This window comes from Ambystoma mexicanum, chromosome 8 (genome assembly GCF_040938575.1).
Source record: "Ambystoma mexicanum isolate Mex_15411 chromosome 8, UKY_AmexF1_1, whole genome shotgun sequence".
Lineage (NCBI taxonomy): Eukaryota > Metazoa > Chordata > Amphibia > Caudata > Ambystomatidae > Ambystoma > Ambystoma mexicanum.
Window position 1 is genome coordinate 1,648,730,943 of NC_090929.1, and position 17,700 is coordinate 1,648,748,642.

The 17,700-nt window shown below is 48.4% G+C and overlaps 1 protein-coding gene across 1 annotated transcript in view; it reads left to right on the forward strand.

Annotated features, from left to right (window-relative positions):
- Positions 1 to 253: 253 nt before the first annotated feature.
- The window catches only part of VAX1 (ventral anterior homeobox 1), a 246,403-nt gene continuing 228,956 nt past the window's right edge, over positions 254 to 17,700 (forward strand). Inside the window, exon 1 of the mRNA XM_069611914.1 lies at positions 254 to 900. Coding sequence (XP_069468015.1) covers positions 663 to 900 — 238 coding nt within the window. The 5' untranslated portion in view covers positions 254 to 662. The remainder of the gene's footprint in view (positions 901 to 17,700) is intronic.

Sequence of the window (17,700 nt, forward strand, 5' to 3'; positions counted from 1 at the left end):
ATAACTCAATTGCCTCTCGCAGAACTGTCGCCCCCCCCCTGGCCCCTCCGAAACTCCGAAGATCTACTTCTGCGGCTGGAAAGAGGGGCTCGCCTTTACGGGGCTTGGAACATCTAGCAACGGGCAATTAAAGTTAGTTGTGTTTCTGGTTGTTCGCCCCTTTTTGCTGGAAACCCCCGTCTCCCTTGATTGAGCGCCTTGGCCAGCGCGGGGCCAATCACTGGAGAGCTGTTCTTTCCCTGATTGGGGGGTGGGGGCGGCAGCGAGACAGCCGTCCATTTGCGGGGTGATCGGCGATCAAAACATTTGAGTGTATTCATGAGGTCGCCTAAAGATGGAGTCGGCGAAATTACCCCTAATCAGCTAAGAGCGCGGCGGAGGGACGGTCCTGCGTGTGCCTGACAGCCAGGCCCTGCTGTTAATAAGGTGTGGGTCCGGACTGCTCACTGCCCCGGCGACCAGCAGAGCTGGACACAAGCAAGCCCCTCGCCGCCAGCACGCACGCCGGCTCCGCGCGCAGTGCTGCGCCAGCAAAGCGCCTAGCAGCCCTCTCGGCGCCCGCGCGGAGCTGCCCCCGAAACGCCTGAGCTGCAACCAGCCCGCTGTCACGCCTGCCACCCCGGAGCTCCCGCCGCCCCCCTCCCGCACCTGGGTATTATTCCATGTTCCAGAAAGCAGGCAAAATGGACGTGCGGGGCAACACGGAGGCTGAGCCCAGCCGGCTTCCCCGGAACGGGCCCCCCAAGGACGGCGGGGACTGCAAGGACATCGAGGGAGGGCTCGCGCATGCATTCCTCAAGGAGCAGCAGCAAGGCCCTTTCTCCGCCTCGGGCCCCTCCGAGGACTGCGGCAAGAGTAAAGCCGGAGACCCGGACTACTGCCGCAGGATTCTTGTCCGAGGTAAGTGGTATATTCCCCTCGTTCTGGTTTCCATTCCTGTGTTCACTGCCCCACTTTTCACAGAATCATTTCGTTCAACGGAAACCCTGAGCACGTTTTCCCTAACGCATTTATTTCTCTGTTTTTTGCTGAGCGTGCATTCTATTTTGATTTTATTTGTTTTCGATTTCACTGATTCCGACTCGGCGTTTCGATCCGTCGCGCACTGACGCTGGTCACCGCCAACCCATTCAATTCGATAGATTTCATATTTAGCTTTTGAATTTCAAAATATTTGTCATGCAACACAACGATTAAAGTGCTGTTACTACACACGTGGCACGTGTGCGCCTGAGCAGCTCAGCACAGGGCAAACGAAAGGCACCGATTTCCTTTTTTCCAATCCAGTCACTTCCTGCAAAATGTGCCAACGTGCTTTCTTGTTGGGGTGTTGGCGCGTTTTGCACGCACTTCCCAACACACCAAGGGGCACGAATCGAGTAGTGTGCCAAGTTGGCCTCTGAAAAGTCTTCTGAAGATAAAATGCGTGTTCGCGGCAGGGTTATCGCCGCCGCCTTGGCACTGGGCATGCCTTTTACCAAGCGGCTGTTCTTGGCGTTGGCATTTCAGGAGTCCGCTCCAGAAATAAATTGCGTTCCCGAGTGTGTTCGCGAAGTTGCCCACAATTAATTCTCATTAAAACCCCCCTGCGAGGACGGGAAGCAGCCCGGATGCTCTGTCTCGTGCATTCTTTAAACCGCGCGCAGAATTAAACTACATTGTTGTTGCAGACGGATTTTGAGTCCCCTCTCGAACCATGTTTAATGGTTTTAAGTGATGAGGGCCTCTAACCATAGTGCTTTATTTGACATCAGCAAAATGAAAATCAAACTCCCTGTGTGTGTGTGTCACATTTTGAAAACTCTATTATTTAAATGCAGCGCGAGAGAGAGAGAGAGCATTTTAATCACTAATCCCCCGCTGACTGTTTGACCCCGGGGAGAGTTTAGATTAAAGGGACTATGTGGCGCTGGTTGTGCTGTGCCCAGGGCAGAGCTGGTGCACAGAGGCCGGTGGGCGCACGCCGCAAACGTGCACAGTGCCGGCTTTATTGGCGGTTTTCGGCCTCTGCAGACAGGTCTCGGAGGCTGTGAACAAGTTCCTAGCCGTGTTTTGCATTTCCTTGCCAGTGTGGTATGCACAGTGTGGGGTGTGTGCGCAGTGTGTGTGTGGTTGGGTCCCCTGGCCCACGCCACTGAGAGTCAATATTTCAGGTGTGTTTTTTTGGTTCAACAGGTGTTTTGCTTCTCTTGGTCGTGTGACCCTGTCTCCGGTGGGGTTGTTATTCTGCCACTCTCGTGCACTGCGCTGCCACCACACAGAGCTTCTCTTTTTACTGTGCTGTGTTGGCTTATAATTGTCTATGAACTCAAATTAGTTTTTGTTAATATGTTATGTGTTTTTAGAGAGATGAAAGGTTTTTAGTAAGCCAAACATCGTAATAAAGTGCGTGTCCTTTCGTTGCTCGCATGTGTTGTGCATGTGCTGAAGTGTCTGTTTCTTGTTCCGCTGCTTTTTGTTTTCAAGTGTTTGGGTGTTAGTGTGACTGTGGCTTTCGTGCTTTTGTTGTGCGCTTCTTCGCATCTGTGTTTGATTGCGTGCTTGACCCTTTCTCGCTTTGATGCGTGATTGTTTGTTTTGTTTGTATATTTGCGTTTTTATGTTTGCATTTCCCTTGTATGAGTTTGCTGAATTGCTTTATTGTTGTTGTGTATGCCTGTTGCTTTTGGTTTGTGTCTGTTTCATGATTTTTGTGTACCTTTATTTATTTATTTATTTATTTCGTTCTTTCTTTTCTTTCTTGCTTTCTGTCTTTCTTTCTACCCCTTCTTTCCATCTTTCGTTCTTTCTTTCCCCCTTCTTTCTTTTCTTTCTTTCAACCCCTTCTTTCTTTCACTCTTTCTTTCTTTCTTTCCTTCTTTCGCACTTTCCCTCTTTCGTCCTGTCTTTTTTTCTTCCTCTATCTTCAGCCTCTTTTGTTGCCTCCTCCCCGTCTTGTTCTGTTTCTTCCCTCTGCCTGTCTCGTTTTCTCCCCCCACTTCCCACGGCCAAGGCTTGCATTGGGGTCTCCCCCTCGCTTCTCCCAGTGCCGGCACTTTCCCGGGCCCACGGCGACCCGCCAGCGGTCTGCATACTTCCGGACCGTCCTCCCAGTTCTCCGTGGCGGTCTTTCGCAGTCACCTCTACACAGGAGCCGCCTCACACCCTTCACCTGCAGTTGGAGAAGTGGGGCCTGCAATGTCCTCCATCAGGGGGGTACACGGCCGCCTCCGGCTCTGTTCGTAAACTAGTGAAAGAAGCGGACCTAAATTCTGTGGGTTCTGCAATACAACATACACATTGCGTGCATTCTGGCCGCGTTGCTTAATGGGCAACTAGTACATTGAAGAACCCTAAATGGTGATACACAGAAGTGCCCGACAAGCGCCTTTTACTGATCAGAAGCAAAGTGCGTGACATAGCGCTTTCTAGTCACTGCTCGCCTACAGTGCCTCGGGCGCTCAGAAACGCTACACGAAAACCCAAACAAGCACAAGAAAAAATCCATCCAATTAACAAGCCTTTCTTGGTGATGTGTTCCACGACACAGCCCAGTTTATTAATAATAACGTGTGTACTGGCACAGTTTATTGAGAGGAAAGTGCAGGTAGAATCGGTTCAGATTCGCTAATGAAGTGCTGCGAGCTGCGATAAAGCGCCTTATAACTCCGCTTCACGGCGGAGCGGCGCTGAGCCGAACTAACACTTGTCCAATTTGTGTAAAGTGCTGGTTAAAGCCGCTTCACGACAATCTGGCTCTGTATGCAACTTAGAAACCCTCGTTCAATTACCACGAGGCGCTTTATAACCCAGTTTCACGACAGCGGCGCACTGTGACGTGAAAACCCTGGTGCAATCATGACGCCATGCCCAATAAAACGGGTCCATCTCACGGTAAGAAAAATCTCTTACATATACCGCGGTGCTATTCTTTTTTAATAACACGCCCGATTAACCCCTTTCGCGACCACGTCCTGCTCTGATGGATAAACTAGTATCAATTCAGTAAAGTGTTGCGTCGCCTGCACTTTACTTGATTGCAATATAAATAAATAAATAAATAACCCATTTACTAGCAGGGAAACTATGGGTGGCCCAGTGTGTATTAAATATGAACGGCGTAAGGACACCCGTTAAGTGAGGGCGCAGTCCATGTGTCATGGTAATAAAAAGCACAGCATTTAGCGCTAAAATGCACCATACATTCGCGCAGGGCACTTCCACGGACGTTGACTTGCGCGACTCTGATCAGAAAGCATGCGCATTTTTTGTTTATTTTAATAAATCATGATGCGTGGCTCCGCTGTGCTCCAAATTATTATCCAGACCTTGATAATGGCACCCTATTTCCACCGAGCCCGGTATTCTGCACAGCATAGCCTCGTCGTGCACACTTTAAAGAAAACACGGGGCTCTGTCACGCACAATATTATCGTAAAACGTGGTCTATTCTGCAGATAGTGTTGCAAAGCATGCCGCGCGTATCCGTCATACGGCGGTAAAACGGGCCGCTCTCGTGAACAGTGTTATCACGTAACGTGGGTCTAGCTTGCGGTGCACTTGTGCACTGCTGCCGTGCACACTTTTATTTTTGCAGTGCTCTGATAGTGCGAGACAACATACGTTTCCCTTGCTCAACAGTAGCTTGCACACTGCTGTCACACAACAGGCCTCAGACAGGGCTCTGTCGCGCGCAGTATTACAACTCTGGGCGCTATATCACGCAGTTCTCTGGAGAGCAGTATGCTGGCATGCTTCCACCATGGACAGGGTTCTCAAAGCCTGAGGGGACTTAAGCACAGAACGCAGTAGCAGAAAGCTGTTTCATACTCACTCGCTGCCAGGGCTCTATCATACGCAATATTAAAAAAGGCCTCTATCATACGCCAAATTGGCAAGACGTACCTTACCCATGAATCCATTGTCATGCTGGGGTCCAAATATTCAACGTTATCAAATGCATGGCTCTATCATACGCAATAACATGATATGCACACAGGGCTCTGATATACGCAATCTCTAGCTTGTGCAGTGTTCCAGCAGGCCCAGGGCTCTGACATGCACAAAACGAACATATATGAATATACACACACGTGTGTGCGTATTTACACACGCACACTCGGAGACCATGTGTAATATTTGCAGTATAGGCTTGCGTTGTTCACACTATTATGCTACTGTTCACACTATTATGCTCTGGGGCTCTGTCATACGCAATGTTATAGCATAGCCTCAATTATTCATAACAGCGTGAATCCGCAGCACTAAACCAGAATTCTCCTAGCTGGAACTCCACCCTCGCCGCCCAGCACCCCATGCGACTCCCCCACCCTTACCACATAAATACATACACACACAGCTCACCAGGCAAGGCATTATAACACGGGGCTCTATCGAGCACAACAGTTGTATAAAAGGCTTCTGCTATTCCCACAATTTTAATGCAAAAAGCCTTTCACGCACAGCATTACCACACAGCGCTTGCATTCCAGCAACAGACATAGCGCTATATCACGCAATATAACTTGAAGTATGCTGCCATGGTACCGCAGTACAATCAAATGCAAAACTCCAAATTTGTTCCATGCAGGGCCCCATATTAGCAGCAGTATCAAACGCCGGGCTCTCTCGCACACATTATCAGGCAGGGCTCTATCATACGCAATACCAGGCAGGGCACAATCATACGCAATATCAGGCAGAGCTCTATCATACGCATTAGACGTCGACGGGTTCTATTGTGCAGCAGACAGCATTAACACTTTGCCATCAGATCCAGGGCTCCGTAATATTGTCATGGGGGGCTGTAAAACGCTGCACTATCAAGCGCAAGGCTCCATCAGACCCAGTATTAATATTTACAAGGCGCTGATTTGCACAATCCCCAACTTCAAAGTTGTAGCAGGCACTAAGTTGTCCCCTGGGATTTTAGTACGCAAGAAATATCGGCGTACACAGAGATCTCTCGCGCACGCTTTATTTCAGCGTGGTTCTATTTTAATGTTAGGGTCTGTCTTGCTCAATATCATCACACATGCCTCGCGCGAGCACACATTACTTCGACTTGGTTTTAAATAAAACTCGAACTTCTGTGGTTGTGTAAGGGTCCAGAGTGCACAGTGTTACCACACAGGGCTCTGGCCTGCATTTACAGGCCTCTATTTTATTTTTTTATTTATTTTGCATTTTAAAGCGCTCCCACTGCCCGTGGGCATCGAGGCGCTGATCACAGCCCATATAGTTACTTGCAGTCCAAGGTGTCAAATAAGGCCCTCCCCAGACTCGCACTGGCCCGTGGGTTGATAGGGCCGCCTGACGGGCGAGTGGGAGCCACTTTTCCTGAGCCGACACGGGCCGCTTTCGTTAGCAGTGCACTCTGCAGCTTTGCAAACGGCCCACGGACAATGCTCGTTGAAATGCACAATTTAGCACAAATGTGTGCAAGAGACGCCACCCCTGAAACCCCTAAAAAGGATCATGGTCTTAACTCACGAATGGGCACTCCAGGGTGTTGCAGTGCGCCCCTGGGTCCATGTGCACAAGCTTATCCGTAGGTCTCGTGCATGCAGGCACACCATGCTCCCCCCGTATTAAATATTACTGCACGTGCCTCGCCCACGCACGGTGTAGTCATGCGGGGTCCGCGCAGTTCTATTTATTCATAACGCATCGCCTGAAAACAGCACGCGCGAAATGAAGGAAGTGCTCGGTAAAGTGCTTGCGGGATAATGAAGTGCATGTCAGGTCCTTTTCCATGATACGATATTAGCGGTAGTGCGTACAATATTACTAATATTACATACTATGGTGATAATCATAATATAGGGTACAATAAAAAATAAGGACACGCCGTATACATCTTTTCGAAAAGAAAACTACAGAATTGAGCCGGAGAGTGCCCAGTTCAGTAACGCAAAAGCGCCTGGACACCCCGTATTAATGATTATGCTATTAAAGTGAGACCCCGGACCTGTCCTTAAAAAAGTGCCCGTCGAGTCCCTGGTGAGAGATGATGAAATGTGTGCGACATTTTAATATCAAGACTGTTGATTGGTGGAAAGCTACGCATGTCAGGTCTATTTAAACGCCAGGCGAAAGGTAAGTACCGAACTTACGCACCCAACACGAACATTTCGTAGTGCACTCCGCGTCAGCAAGGAAACTGTTCACCTTCGTGCTCCCTGGGGCCCCTTGGGGCACCTGTTGCAAGTGAGACGTGAGCGGCCGAGGTTTCTATTGTGTGATAGATAACACGGTGCCCGTCAGAGCCTTGCACTGGATAAGAGCGTGCACAGCGAGGCCCCGGTGTAATAAGAGTGTGTGCACGACATGGGCATTCTGTATATTTTATTGAACTTTGCCTGCATTCATTTTGTAGGCCCATTGTCTGTAATCAAATACTATGTCTGTGACACGATTGTTCCAGTAAGCCAAGCGCCTAGATACCTACAGGTTCAGTGCTCTATATAAGCAAATAAACTAAACTTAAACGAAAGGACAGCCCTGCGAATGACAATGGCGCGTCTGATTTCAGCGTGTGGCCCCACAGATTAAACCTTTGTGTATGTTGAGGCCTGCATGCTAAGATTGTGGACGATACGTGGTCTGTGTGTTATAATACGTCTTATCTGTTTATTATGCATGCCATCGCTATATGTGATGGTATTCTGCATAATAGAACCCGGGGCGACATTGGGGAGCACATCCCTGCGTGTTACCTTGTCTCGTCTATAATCTTTCCGCCCCGCGCCCTAATTTTCTGCAGCAAAGGCCCGTGCCATTAATAGTGTTATGGCCCTGTAGGATACAGTTTAGCCGAGGGCCCTTTATGGTTCTATTGTATTTGCTAGACCCCAGTGTAAGTTTTTTTTTTGTACGAGAGCTGCGTGCGATCCCAGTGTCCGCGATGAAGCCTGTCATGGCCGTGTGTGATGGCATTGCGTGCGATACGGCCAGGTGTGGCATCTGTGCACGAGCCCCCGGCATTGTTGTACCATGCATGATAGAGCAGCCCTGGATCTTTTTTTTTTTACACGAGAGCTCTCTATGGAATACATGTGTGGGCCCAGCCTCGTATCATCCTGTTGTTTGCTTTGATTGTATTGCGTATGGCACAGCACTGTGTGATATTCGTGCAAGAGATCCCCCCGTTACCATACTCTGCATGATGGCCACGTAGTATAGTTTTTTTGTAGCATTACCGACGTGTATGAAAAAGCCACGTATGATATGTTTTTGCACCATCGACCCGCACCGTCATGTTGTGTATGATATAGCCCTGTATGATATTGGCTGCACGATATCCCCGTATAATCATATTGTGCATGAGCGAGGGTTACGTGATCTATATGTTCCACGAGAACCCAGCATGGACATACTGCGTATGACAGAGCCCCGCGGGGCATTGTGCGCATGAAAGCCCCGCATTAATACGTTCTTTATGACAGAGCCCTGTGTGATATTTGTTTGCAAGAGAACTGCGTGTGATATGTTTTTGCATGAGAGCCCCGTATGATACGTGCTTGCCTGCGAGGCCCGTATCATTGCACTGCGCATGATAGGACCCCGTGGGCGCAGGATAGAGCCTTGCAGGGATGCTATTGTTATAAGCCGACACATCATAACTCACAATAGTGTGCATGCGACAGTCACGCCTGATATGATTGCCTATGTCACAATCAGTGACTTAAGTGGCATGAGAAATCGAGGGGGGGCCTCTAAAACTTCACAGGATATGTATTGGGGCGAGGCCTGAATACTGCTGGGCGGCGTCTAGCAAATACCCTTGAATTATAAATAAACCCCCCAAAATACATGCTTCAAGATTGTTGTTTATATCAATGAACGCGTTTTACAATCTGATCTAAGCCAATAATGCTATTTGCTTAGCTGACTAAAAAGCACACGTTCCTGATCTTTTTCAGGCAACTTGACAAATAACAAGCATTACTCACCCCTCAGCCCCCCCAGCAGGAAAACACGTGTTTTTCTATTTCTGTGCTCGGGATTAGAACCCGAGCGCGCCGATCACACTGTGCTATTCGGTAAGTGCGGGGTTTTGTTTCTTGCATTGAACAGACAGCTTGCCACATAAAGCCCCATTGCGGGCTTCGAGGCAAACATACTATTAAATGAAGGAAAAGAAATCCAACGCCAACGAAATGGCACAGCACTGTGCTATTTGGTAGGTGCCGGATTGATTTTGTTTTCTTCAATGTACTGCTTGCCACAGAAAGCCTGTAAAGGCTCACAAGCAGTCGATTGAATGAAACTACCAAAAGTCCAGCATCTACCAAATAGTACAGTGGATGTGACGCTCGCTTCTCACATCGCTTCTCACGGGCAGAGCGTGAGTTCAAATACCGGCACTGGAGCAGGAAATACAAAAATAAAAATGTTAACCGGCAGTGCCCCTGCTCAACAGAAGTTTTGGGGGACTGGTGGGGCTAAGCCCCAGCTAGCCCTAGGGGCCCCTGCACGGCCATATAGTGTGCTGTGTATTAAAGAGGACGGTGTGGTACTGTGTTAATGCTGTGTGTAATAGAGCCCCGTTCGATAATATTGTAATTGAAGGGGCAGGAGTCTTGTTTGATGGCAGTGCTGTGCATGGCACGCTTTTGTTTTCTGACACTCTTGCGTGGTAAACACCCATATCACATAATATTGTCAACACTGGCAGTCTACATTATAATACTGTGCATGTCAGATACCTACAGCACAGCGTTATGCTCGTTAGAGTCCCCTGTGTCAATGTGCATTGCACTATTGAAACCCCTGAGACAGAAAACATGCTATTGTTTGGGCGCTGAACACAGGGGGCAGGCTCAGGTGTTTACAAGTAGGGGTGTGAGTGTAGCAGAGGAGATGGAGCGGGGGAGGGGAGGGGTAGAGCCCCAGAGGGGAGAATTCTGCTATTATGCTATTGATTGTTTCTTATACAACGGCTTTGTCAAAGAGCTGTACATATAACATATTTACATGCATGTATCATCCCAACTGAAGGTGGTACTCATTTATCGACCTCAGAAGGATGAAAGACTGGGTTGGCCTTGCCGGGACTCGAACCTACGACCTGAAGACCATACTTTGATCGTAGCACCGAACGCTCAACCCACTGAGTTATCGTACCTGGTTTGGTGGCAAGGATTCATACTGTTGGGTACAATAGAGGACTATGTAATTATATTGTGTATGATAGTGCCCCATAGCAAACGATTGTGCATATTGTACACAATAGAGGCCAATAGAATAATACTGTGCCCAGTGAAGCCCTGTATTGTAAATATTGTGAACGATGGAGGCCAATAGATTAATACTGTGCCAGGTGCAGCCCTATGGAGGCCTAATGAATATTACTGTTCCCAGTGCAGCCCTATATTGTAAATATTGTTAATGATGGAGGCCTATACATTAATACTGTGCCTATTGCAGCCCTATAGAGGCCTATAAAATAATACTGTGCCCAATGCAGCCCTATATTGTAAATATTGCAAATGATGGAGGCCTATAGAATAATACTGTGCCCAGTGTGCTCGGTGCAGCCCTAGATTGTAAATATTGCAAATGATGGAGGCCTATAGAATAATACTGTGCCCGGTGTGCTCGGTGCAGCCCTATATTGTAAATATTGCAAATGATGGAGGCAGGGTTAGACTGAGTCCACGATCTATAGTTGCTCCTTGTTACTTTTTGTCACAAAATATTTATGTGGCATCCCAAGGCGTGTTTTTGGTGAGATGTACACCAGAAGGTGCATTTTCATGCAATTTGGAACTGAAACATCAATCATTCTTGCCAGCTGCTCAATACACGCCCTCATCACTAAAACCCACAAAGCTCGCCTCCTGCGTCCTGTTATCTGGCCTTTGCAGTACTGCCCCTAGGCCAGTCCAAGCCTGGGTAGAGCCTGATTATACTGCCATTGACAGAGCCCAGCATGGTAATGGTGAACACGCCGGAGCCCAGCATGGTAATGGCGAACACGCCGGAGCCCAGCATGGTAATGGTGAACACTCCGGAGCCCAACATGGTAATGGTGAACACTCCGGAGCCCAACATGGTAATGGTGAACACGCCGGAGCCCAGCATGGTAATGGTGAACACGCCAGAGCCCAGCATGGTAATGGTGAACACGCCGCATCCCAGCATGGTAATGGTGAACACGCCAGAGCCCAGCATGGTAAAGGTGAACACGCCAGAGCCCAGCATGGTAATGGTGAACACGCCGGAGCCCAGCATTGTAACGGTGAACACGCCGCATCCCAGCATGGTAATGGTGAACACGCCGGAGCCCAGCATGGTAATGGTGAACACGCCGGAGCCCAGCATGGTAACGGTGAACACGCCGGAGCCCAACATGGTAATGGTGAACACGCCGGAGCCCAACATGGTAATGGTGAACACGCCGCATCCCAGCATGGTAATGGGGAACACGCCGGAGCCCAGCATGGTAATGGTGAACACGCCGGAGCCCAGCATGGTAACGGTGAACACGCTGGAGCCCAGCATGGTAATGGTGAACACACCGGAGCCCAGCATGGTAATGGTGAACACGCCACAGCCCAGCATGGTAATGGTGAACACGCCGGAGCCCAGCATGATAACGGTGAACACGCCGGAGCCCAGCATGGTAATGGTGAACACGCCGCATCCCAGCATGGTAATGGTGAACACGCCGCATCCCAGCATGGTAATGGTGAACACGCCGGAGCCCAGCATGGTAATGGTGAACACGCCGCATCCCAGCTTGGTAATGGTGAACACGCCGCATCCCAGCATGGTAATGGTGAACACGCCGCATCCCAGCATGGTAACGGTGAACACGCCGGAGCCCAGCATGGTAACGGTGAACACGCCGGAGCCCAGCATGATAATCGTGCAGACGCCCGAACCCAGCATGGTAATGGTGAACACGCCGCATCCGAGCATGGTAATCGTGCAGATGCCGGAGCCCAGCATGATAATCGTGCAGACGCCGGAGCCCAGCATGGTAATGGTGAACACGCTGGAGCCCAGCATGGTAATGGTGAACATGCTGGAGCCCAGCATGGTAACGGTGAACACGCCAGAGCCCAGCATGGTAATGGTGAACACGCTGGAGCCCAGCATGGTAACGGTGAACACGCTGGAGCCCAGCATGGTAACGGTGAACACGCTGGAGCCCAGCATGGTAACGGTGAACACGCTGGAGCCCAGCATGGTAATGGTGAACACGCTGGAGGCCAGCATGGTAACGGTGAACACGCTGGAGCCCAGCATGGTAATCGTGCAGACGCCGGAGCCTACATTTAAAAAAAAAATGTTAGTCTTTACTTCGAAAGTTAAAACCATCATAAAAGAGACAAATACAATTTGAAAATTATACAATAACTTTCGACAAATTATACAATATCCAACTATAGGCCAATAACAACATAAAATAATACAATATACAATTGCAATCATAATCTCTTATGACGACACACTTCCATCACAGTTGATGCTCCTTCTAGAAAAAATATATACGTTGCCTGGAGCTGAGCAGCAATAAAGCGGAGCTCCGCGAATAGTTCTGCAATCGGAACTTTTTAGCAATGAATGGAATTAGGAGGGTAAGCCTGAGATTCCGGCAGAAAAGTAGGAAGTGGGTCGGAGGGCACTGCCTCTCTGCCCGGGACGGTATTGGAAGTAAACTAGGCCACACATTAAACAGAACATTTAGTTTGCACGCCCTTCCGAACCAGCTCAAATCATTAAGAACCAACTAAAATACTCGGCATTGGAGGAATTGCGTCCATGTTCAAAGTAGAGCCCCCCCCAGTGTTCGTCACTTCGTCATGTCTCAGACCCCTTCCACGACCAAAAGCGAATACCCCCCACCCCCCCTTCGGGATCTTATCTGCTGGTCTGTACAGGTTAGATAGGTCTACAAAGCCAAACTCTTAAGTTCGTTTAACCATGGAACCTCGGTGCCTATATCAGACGCTAGCAGAACAGGTGTTTGATCATTGCATGGGCCAGAGCCGACACGATATAATATTGTGTATTATCAGCCCATCACTCAGCGCAGGTGTGATGGGTTCGGATATGAGGGGCGGTGCTTTAGGGCCCGATTCATGGAATTTTTCGCACTCTTCGAGGTGACTTGGCGCCTCTGAAAAGTGACTTTGCACTGCTGAAAAGTGACTTTGCACTGCCGACACAAACCCTGATTCATAGAACTATGCAAAGTGTATTTTTGCAGTGCACAGTCATGTTTGAGTTCAAAATGACTGTGCACTGCAAAAATACACTTTGCACAGTTCCATGAGTCAGGGTTCCGTGAAACGTCACTTTTCAGCAGTGCAAAGGCACTTCGAACAGTGCAAAAAATTCCTTGAATCGGGCCCTAAATATCCAGGGGTGGCCCCGTGGAATTTCTAAGCGCAAGGCGGGCGGCACGTACAGGCAAGTCTTGTGCCCAGATGCCCCACCAGTGAGGTCTCAGCAGCTTGACTCTACAAGGACGCTGCCGACCCACACAGCTGGCACGGGCCCCCTTTCCAGGCGTCTCAACACAGCCACAGAACTAACGCCAGTCTCGTAGCCGACCCTGTAATGTCCGGCGGGTCCGTCTGCAGAGCTCAACGGCGACTACCAGCTGACTATGCGCCCTGAGTGCACGCCGCGTGGCCCCCGCGCTCACCTAACCGGGCCGCTGCGGGAGGAGAGTCGAGCGCTGCACACGCAGCCTTGCATCCAGCGCAGGTTGCCACTATACTGGGCTGCCAGCGGCAGACATGACAGCGTTACTGCACATGCCACATATGTAATGAAGAGCCCCGATTGATTCGTTTTCACCCATTGTGAACGATGTAGGCATGTATGATTCTATTGCGCAGCACAGCGCCATGCAGTACGATATTGTGCACGAACAACACTACGTGAATGATTCTACAGCGTGCAAGCGGGTCCCGCATGCTTCTCTTGTGCATGATAGAGCCCGGAGGGAGACTGTGTGCGAAAGGGACCTGCATGCTTCTCTTGTGCATGATAGAGCCCTGAAGGAGTCTACTGTGCGCAAAAATGTCCGGCATGCTTCTCTTGTGAATGATAGAGCCCCGGAGGAGTCTACTGGGCGCAAACATGTTTTGCATGCTTCTTTTATGCATGTTAGAGCCCTGAATTATTCTACTGTGTGCAAAAGGGCCCCACATTCTTCCTTTCTGCATGACAGAGTGGATGAAAAGACGGCCCCAAAGCCAAATAGCCCTCTAACTGGTATTTGTCAAAAAAGAGACAACACAGAGTGATTGGTGTATGCCAAATGCAAGGTAACCCGTTCATTGCAATAGACTGGGGAAAAAGCAAGAGCAAAAGGCAAGCTCTCACTCCACCATTCTCCAGCGTTTGAACAGACAACAGGACTTTATATTGTACAAATGAGTCATTCTGATGTCATCATGTTCACTGAGTTAAGAAAACCTATCGCTCCTGGTCATTGGCTTCCTCTACTAAGCTACATGTGGAACCCTACATGTGCACAACTAGTGATTGGACAATCATTATCTAAGATCCCACCCATGAACCTTTCCATAAAAAAGTGTGTTGCTCATCATATTTGATTGTTGTTAGGCTCTGAATTACTTCTGCAGTTAAAAAAAAAGACATGATCTCATCAGTTAGCAGACAGTCACGCTGTCTATGAACTGTCTGCATGCTGACATGTTTACGTGGATGAGAGAGAGAGCAAGTGTATCGCCTTGTTTTAATTAAATCAAACAGCTCATGTCATCTCCCCTGTCACGAGTCGCTAGTCTCAAGGACATGTGTCTCTCAACATTGATCGCCATCCTGCTCTTGACACTTTTATGAATAATTATTTTGTGAGTCATCCAGCTTTTACCCTGCTAAGATTTAATCACAGCAATTAGTTGTTTTTTCTTTAGTCGCATCTTTCATCCTTCTGTCATGCCTAGCTGATTGCAGAAACATTAATCTGCTAACTTCGTCGGACTTCTTGGGATGCTCAGTGTGTCCCATAAACTTGAAATGGTCTGCCGTGTCCTTGTAACTTAATTTATCTCGCCAGATGAACGCACACAATAATATCTTGTTACGCCACCCAACACTCCCTATGCAATCTTTGGAACTTCACATTCCTTGGGGCCAGTTCCCATCTAGCTGGCTACATCATTTCCCCTGAATTAACTGTATTTGTTCAAGTGTGTTTAACTGGGCTTTTCCTTAAAGCTGGAAAGCTGAATTCTCTGCTGCTGCAGAAAATGGCAGCTGCTTGTCAGGTTCTGTTCCTCTGCAGGACACATTTGTTCTGCATTTATTTGCTGCCTACCAAGGCCTGGTACATGCCTGGCACATGCCATTTCTACATATGGGTATGCTGCAACCTCATCCCTACCTATTAGCCAGGCTGCCCTATATGTGTAGTTAGACCCTATATTGGTACACGCCTTCCGGTCACCTAGTGTATTCTATTTAGAAACACGCTAATTGTGCAAACTAATGCCTCCTCTGTCCCTACTTGTGTAGTGAAAGTAACTATCCTTTGTGCCAGCTGCATTTCCAGGAGCATTTAAGGTGCAGTTTCAAATGTGTCCTTTCTGATTTTGTAATTCTGTTTTTTCTGAGGAGGGCACATGCTCTCTAGTCAACAATTGCCCCCCTACATTCCCCCCTATGGTCGAGTCATCAACCACACCTTCATGTATTCTCATTATATTATAGCCATCCTTGGGCAGCCACACTCATGTGCCCCCCTCAAGTTACCTCCTTGTGCTACGTATTCTGCTGCACTGCATGTCATAAGCCAGCACTCGCCATTGTCGTCACATTTTATCCAGTGCTCATTGTAGTTATGGGCATCTTTTGGGCACGTAAACACTGCTCCAGGTTGTCTAGCTGGAAGCCCCAATGGGTACATGGGACAGTAAACTTCACCATCAGTTTGAATGCACTGATGCACGGTGTCAGCCACATAAATCATTAGTGTCATTTGGAGTGCCTTCTTGCCAGTCTTTTTAAATTGGCCTATTGCTATTCTCAAGAGGCAAAAAGCCATTAGGACCAGTACCAAAAATGCCAACAGAAATGTGAATGCATCTGTCAGCCAGGTAGGCATCCAGGAGACTAGATAACTGAACCAGCTCTCATCCCCAATGTCATCTACGTCCGCCTCCATGTTATCATGCAGCTCTTTCCGGGAATATATGGCCTCTGTCAAGTTCCCATTCTCCTCATCATGTGCAGGTACATATACCACCCCCCGTTGGGTGGAAGCTGCATATGAGCTCTCGTACCGCAAGCCCAGTGATGGTCCATTAGTACAGCTGTGCCCACTTTCATACCTGGTAAATCCATAATGCGTTTGCACCCTTCATTGTCACCGAGCTTTACTGAACCATTATTTCTAAAGCATAATGTTGGTGCTTGTAGTTTGGTTATGGGCAGTGGTCCTGCTTCATCTTCCAACCATGTTAAAAATGAGGCAGTTTCTTCCCATTCCTCACGGCACACTATGTCAGTGTTTTTATCACTTCTGTTGGTGCAGTCCATACTGCCTTTGCTTTGCATCCTATTATTCCATCAACCCATCATTCTGAGGAATATACTTGCCCTTTGTTTGTAATTGTGGTCTGTCAGCACAATGAGGTATCAAATTAAACTGGGAATCTGTACATCTTAATATTTGGTGATCCACTACTTTAAAATCTCCTCTTTTTGGACCTAATAGTATGTACTTGAGTACCTTACTTTCATTCTCATATTCTCCATCATGTGCGTTTCTTATACATAGTTGTCTACGTATGGGAATTCTGATCCTGTGACATACTTTATCATGGCCGATAAATTGTCCTTGTGTCTGGCACAATGCGAGTTGTTACATTTTAAAGGTTAAAGGTATTTATAGCGCGCACTGTCACCAACGGAGTTGGTCCCCAGACACTCAGGCGGATCTGTAAACAAGAAGGCGGGTGGGATAAGTTAGTCAGGTGAAGAGGGAGTAGGAGAGTGAGAGAAGTGGTGTGCTGTTGGCAGCTTCAGTTTGGTTATCACCGGGCCCTGAGCTTTGGTCTGAGTATCGGACCGAAGCGAGACCCTGTGTGCTGTTGGTGCGGTTTATGTGTTGTTTGTAGGTTGTTGTTGCGGTGTGGTGAAGTGCGTGCGGTTTGCTGGGCGAGAAATGGTTGTGTCGGTTTTCGGGTGAATTAGGTATGCAGAGATTAGAGGATGGGTTAGTGGTTTGTATATCCTAGTCCTTGCAGATCTTTCCTATACAGCTGGTATTCCTGTGGTTACGCTTAGTAGATACTTTCATTTAGTCCATCTAACTGTCATGGGTGGTGACGCGGCGCATTTCCAGCTATGTTGTATTATACCTAGTCTAATGGATGGGGTTTGTCTGGTCCCCTCTCTAATTTGGTGCTGTGGATTGGCCATCTCCTACGCCCTCGCTATCTGTCGACGGTGGTCTGATGGTGCTTGGTGTAATTCAGGCCAGGATGCTATTGGTAATTGTCCTCATCCTTCCGACAATATGTAGCTATTTATTCAGATTTTGGTGTCGTCTTATCATAGCTATCTCTCAGTTGGAAAGTATGGTATGTCGTGGAATTTCTTCCTTGGGTTCTGTTTGTAGTTGATTACTTAGTGGGATCTAGAATCAGTTTCTTCACTCATCAATGTTTCATCTGTGTGTATGCCCCTGTGGGCTTTCTTCTAGTTATGCAGCGAAGAGCCAGGATT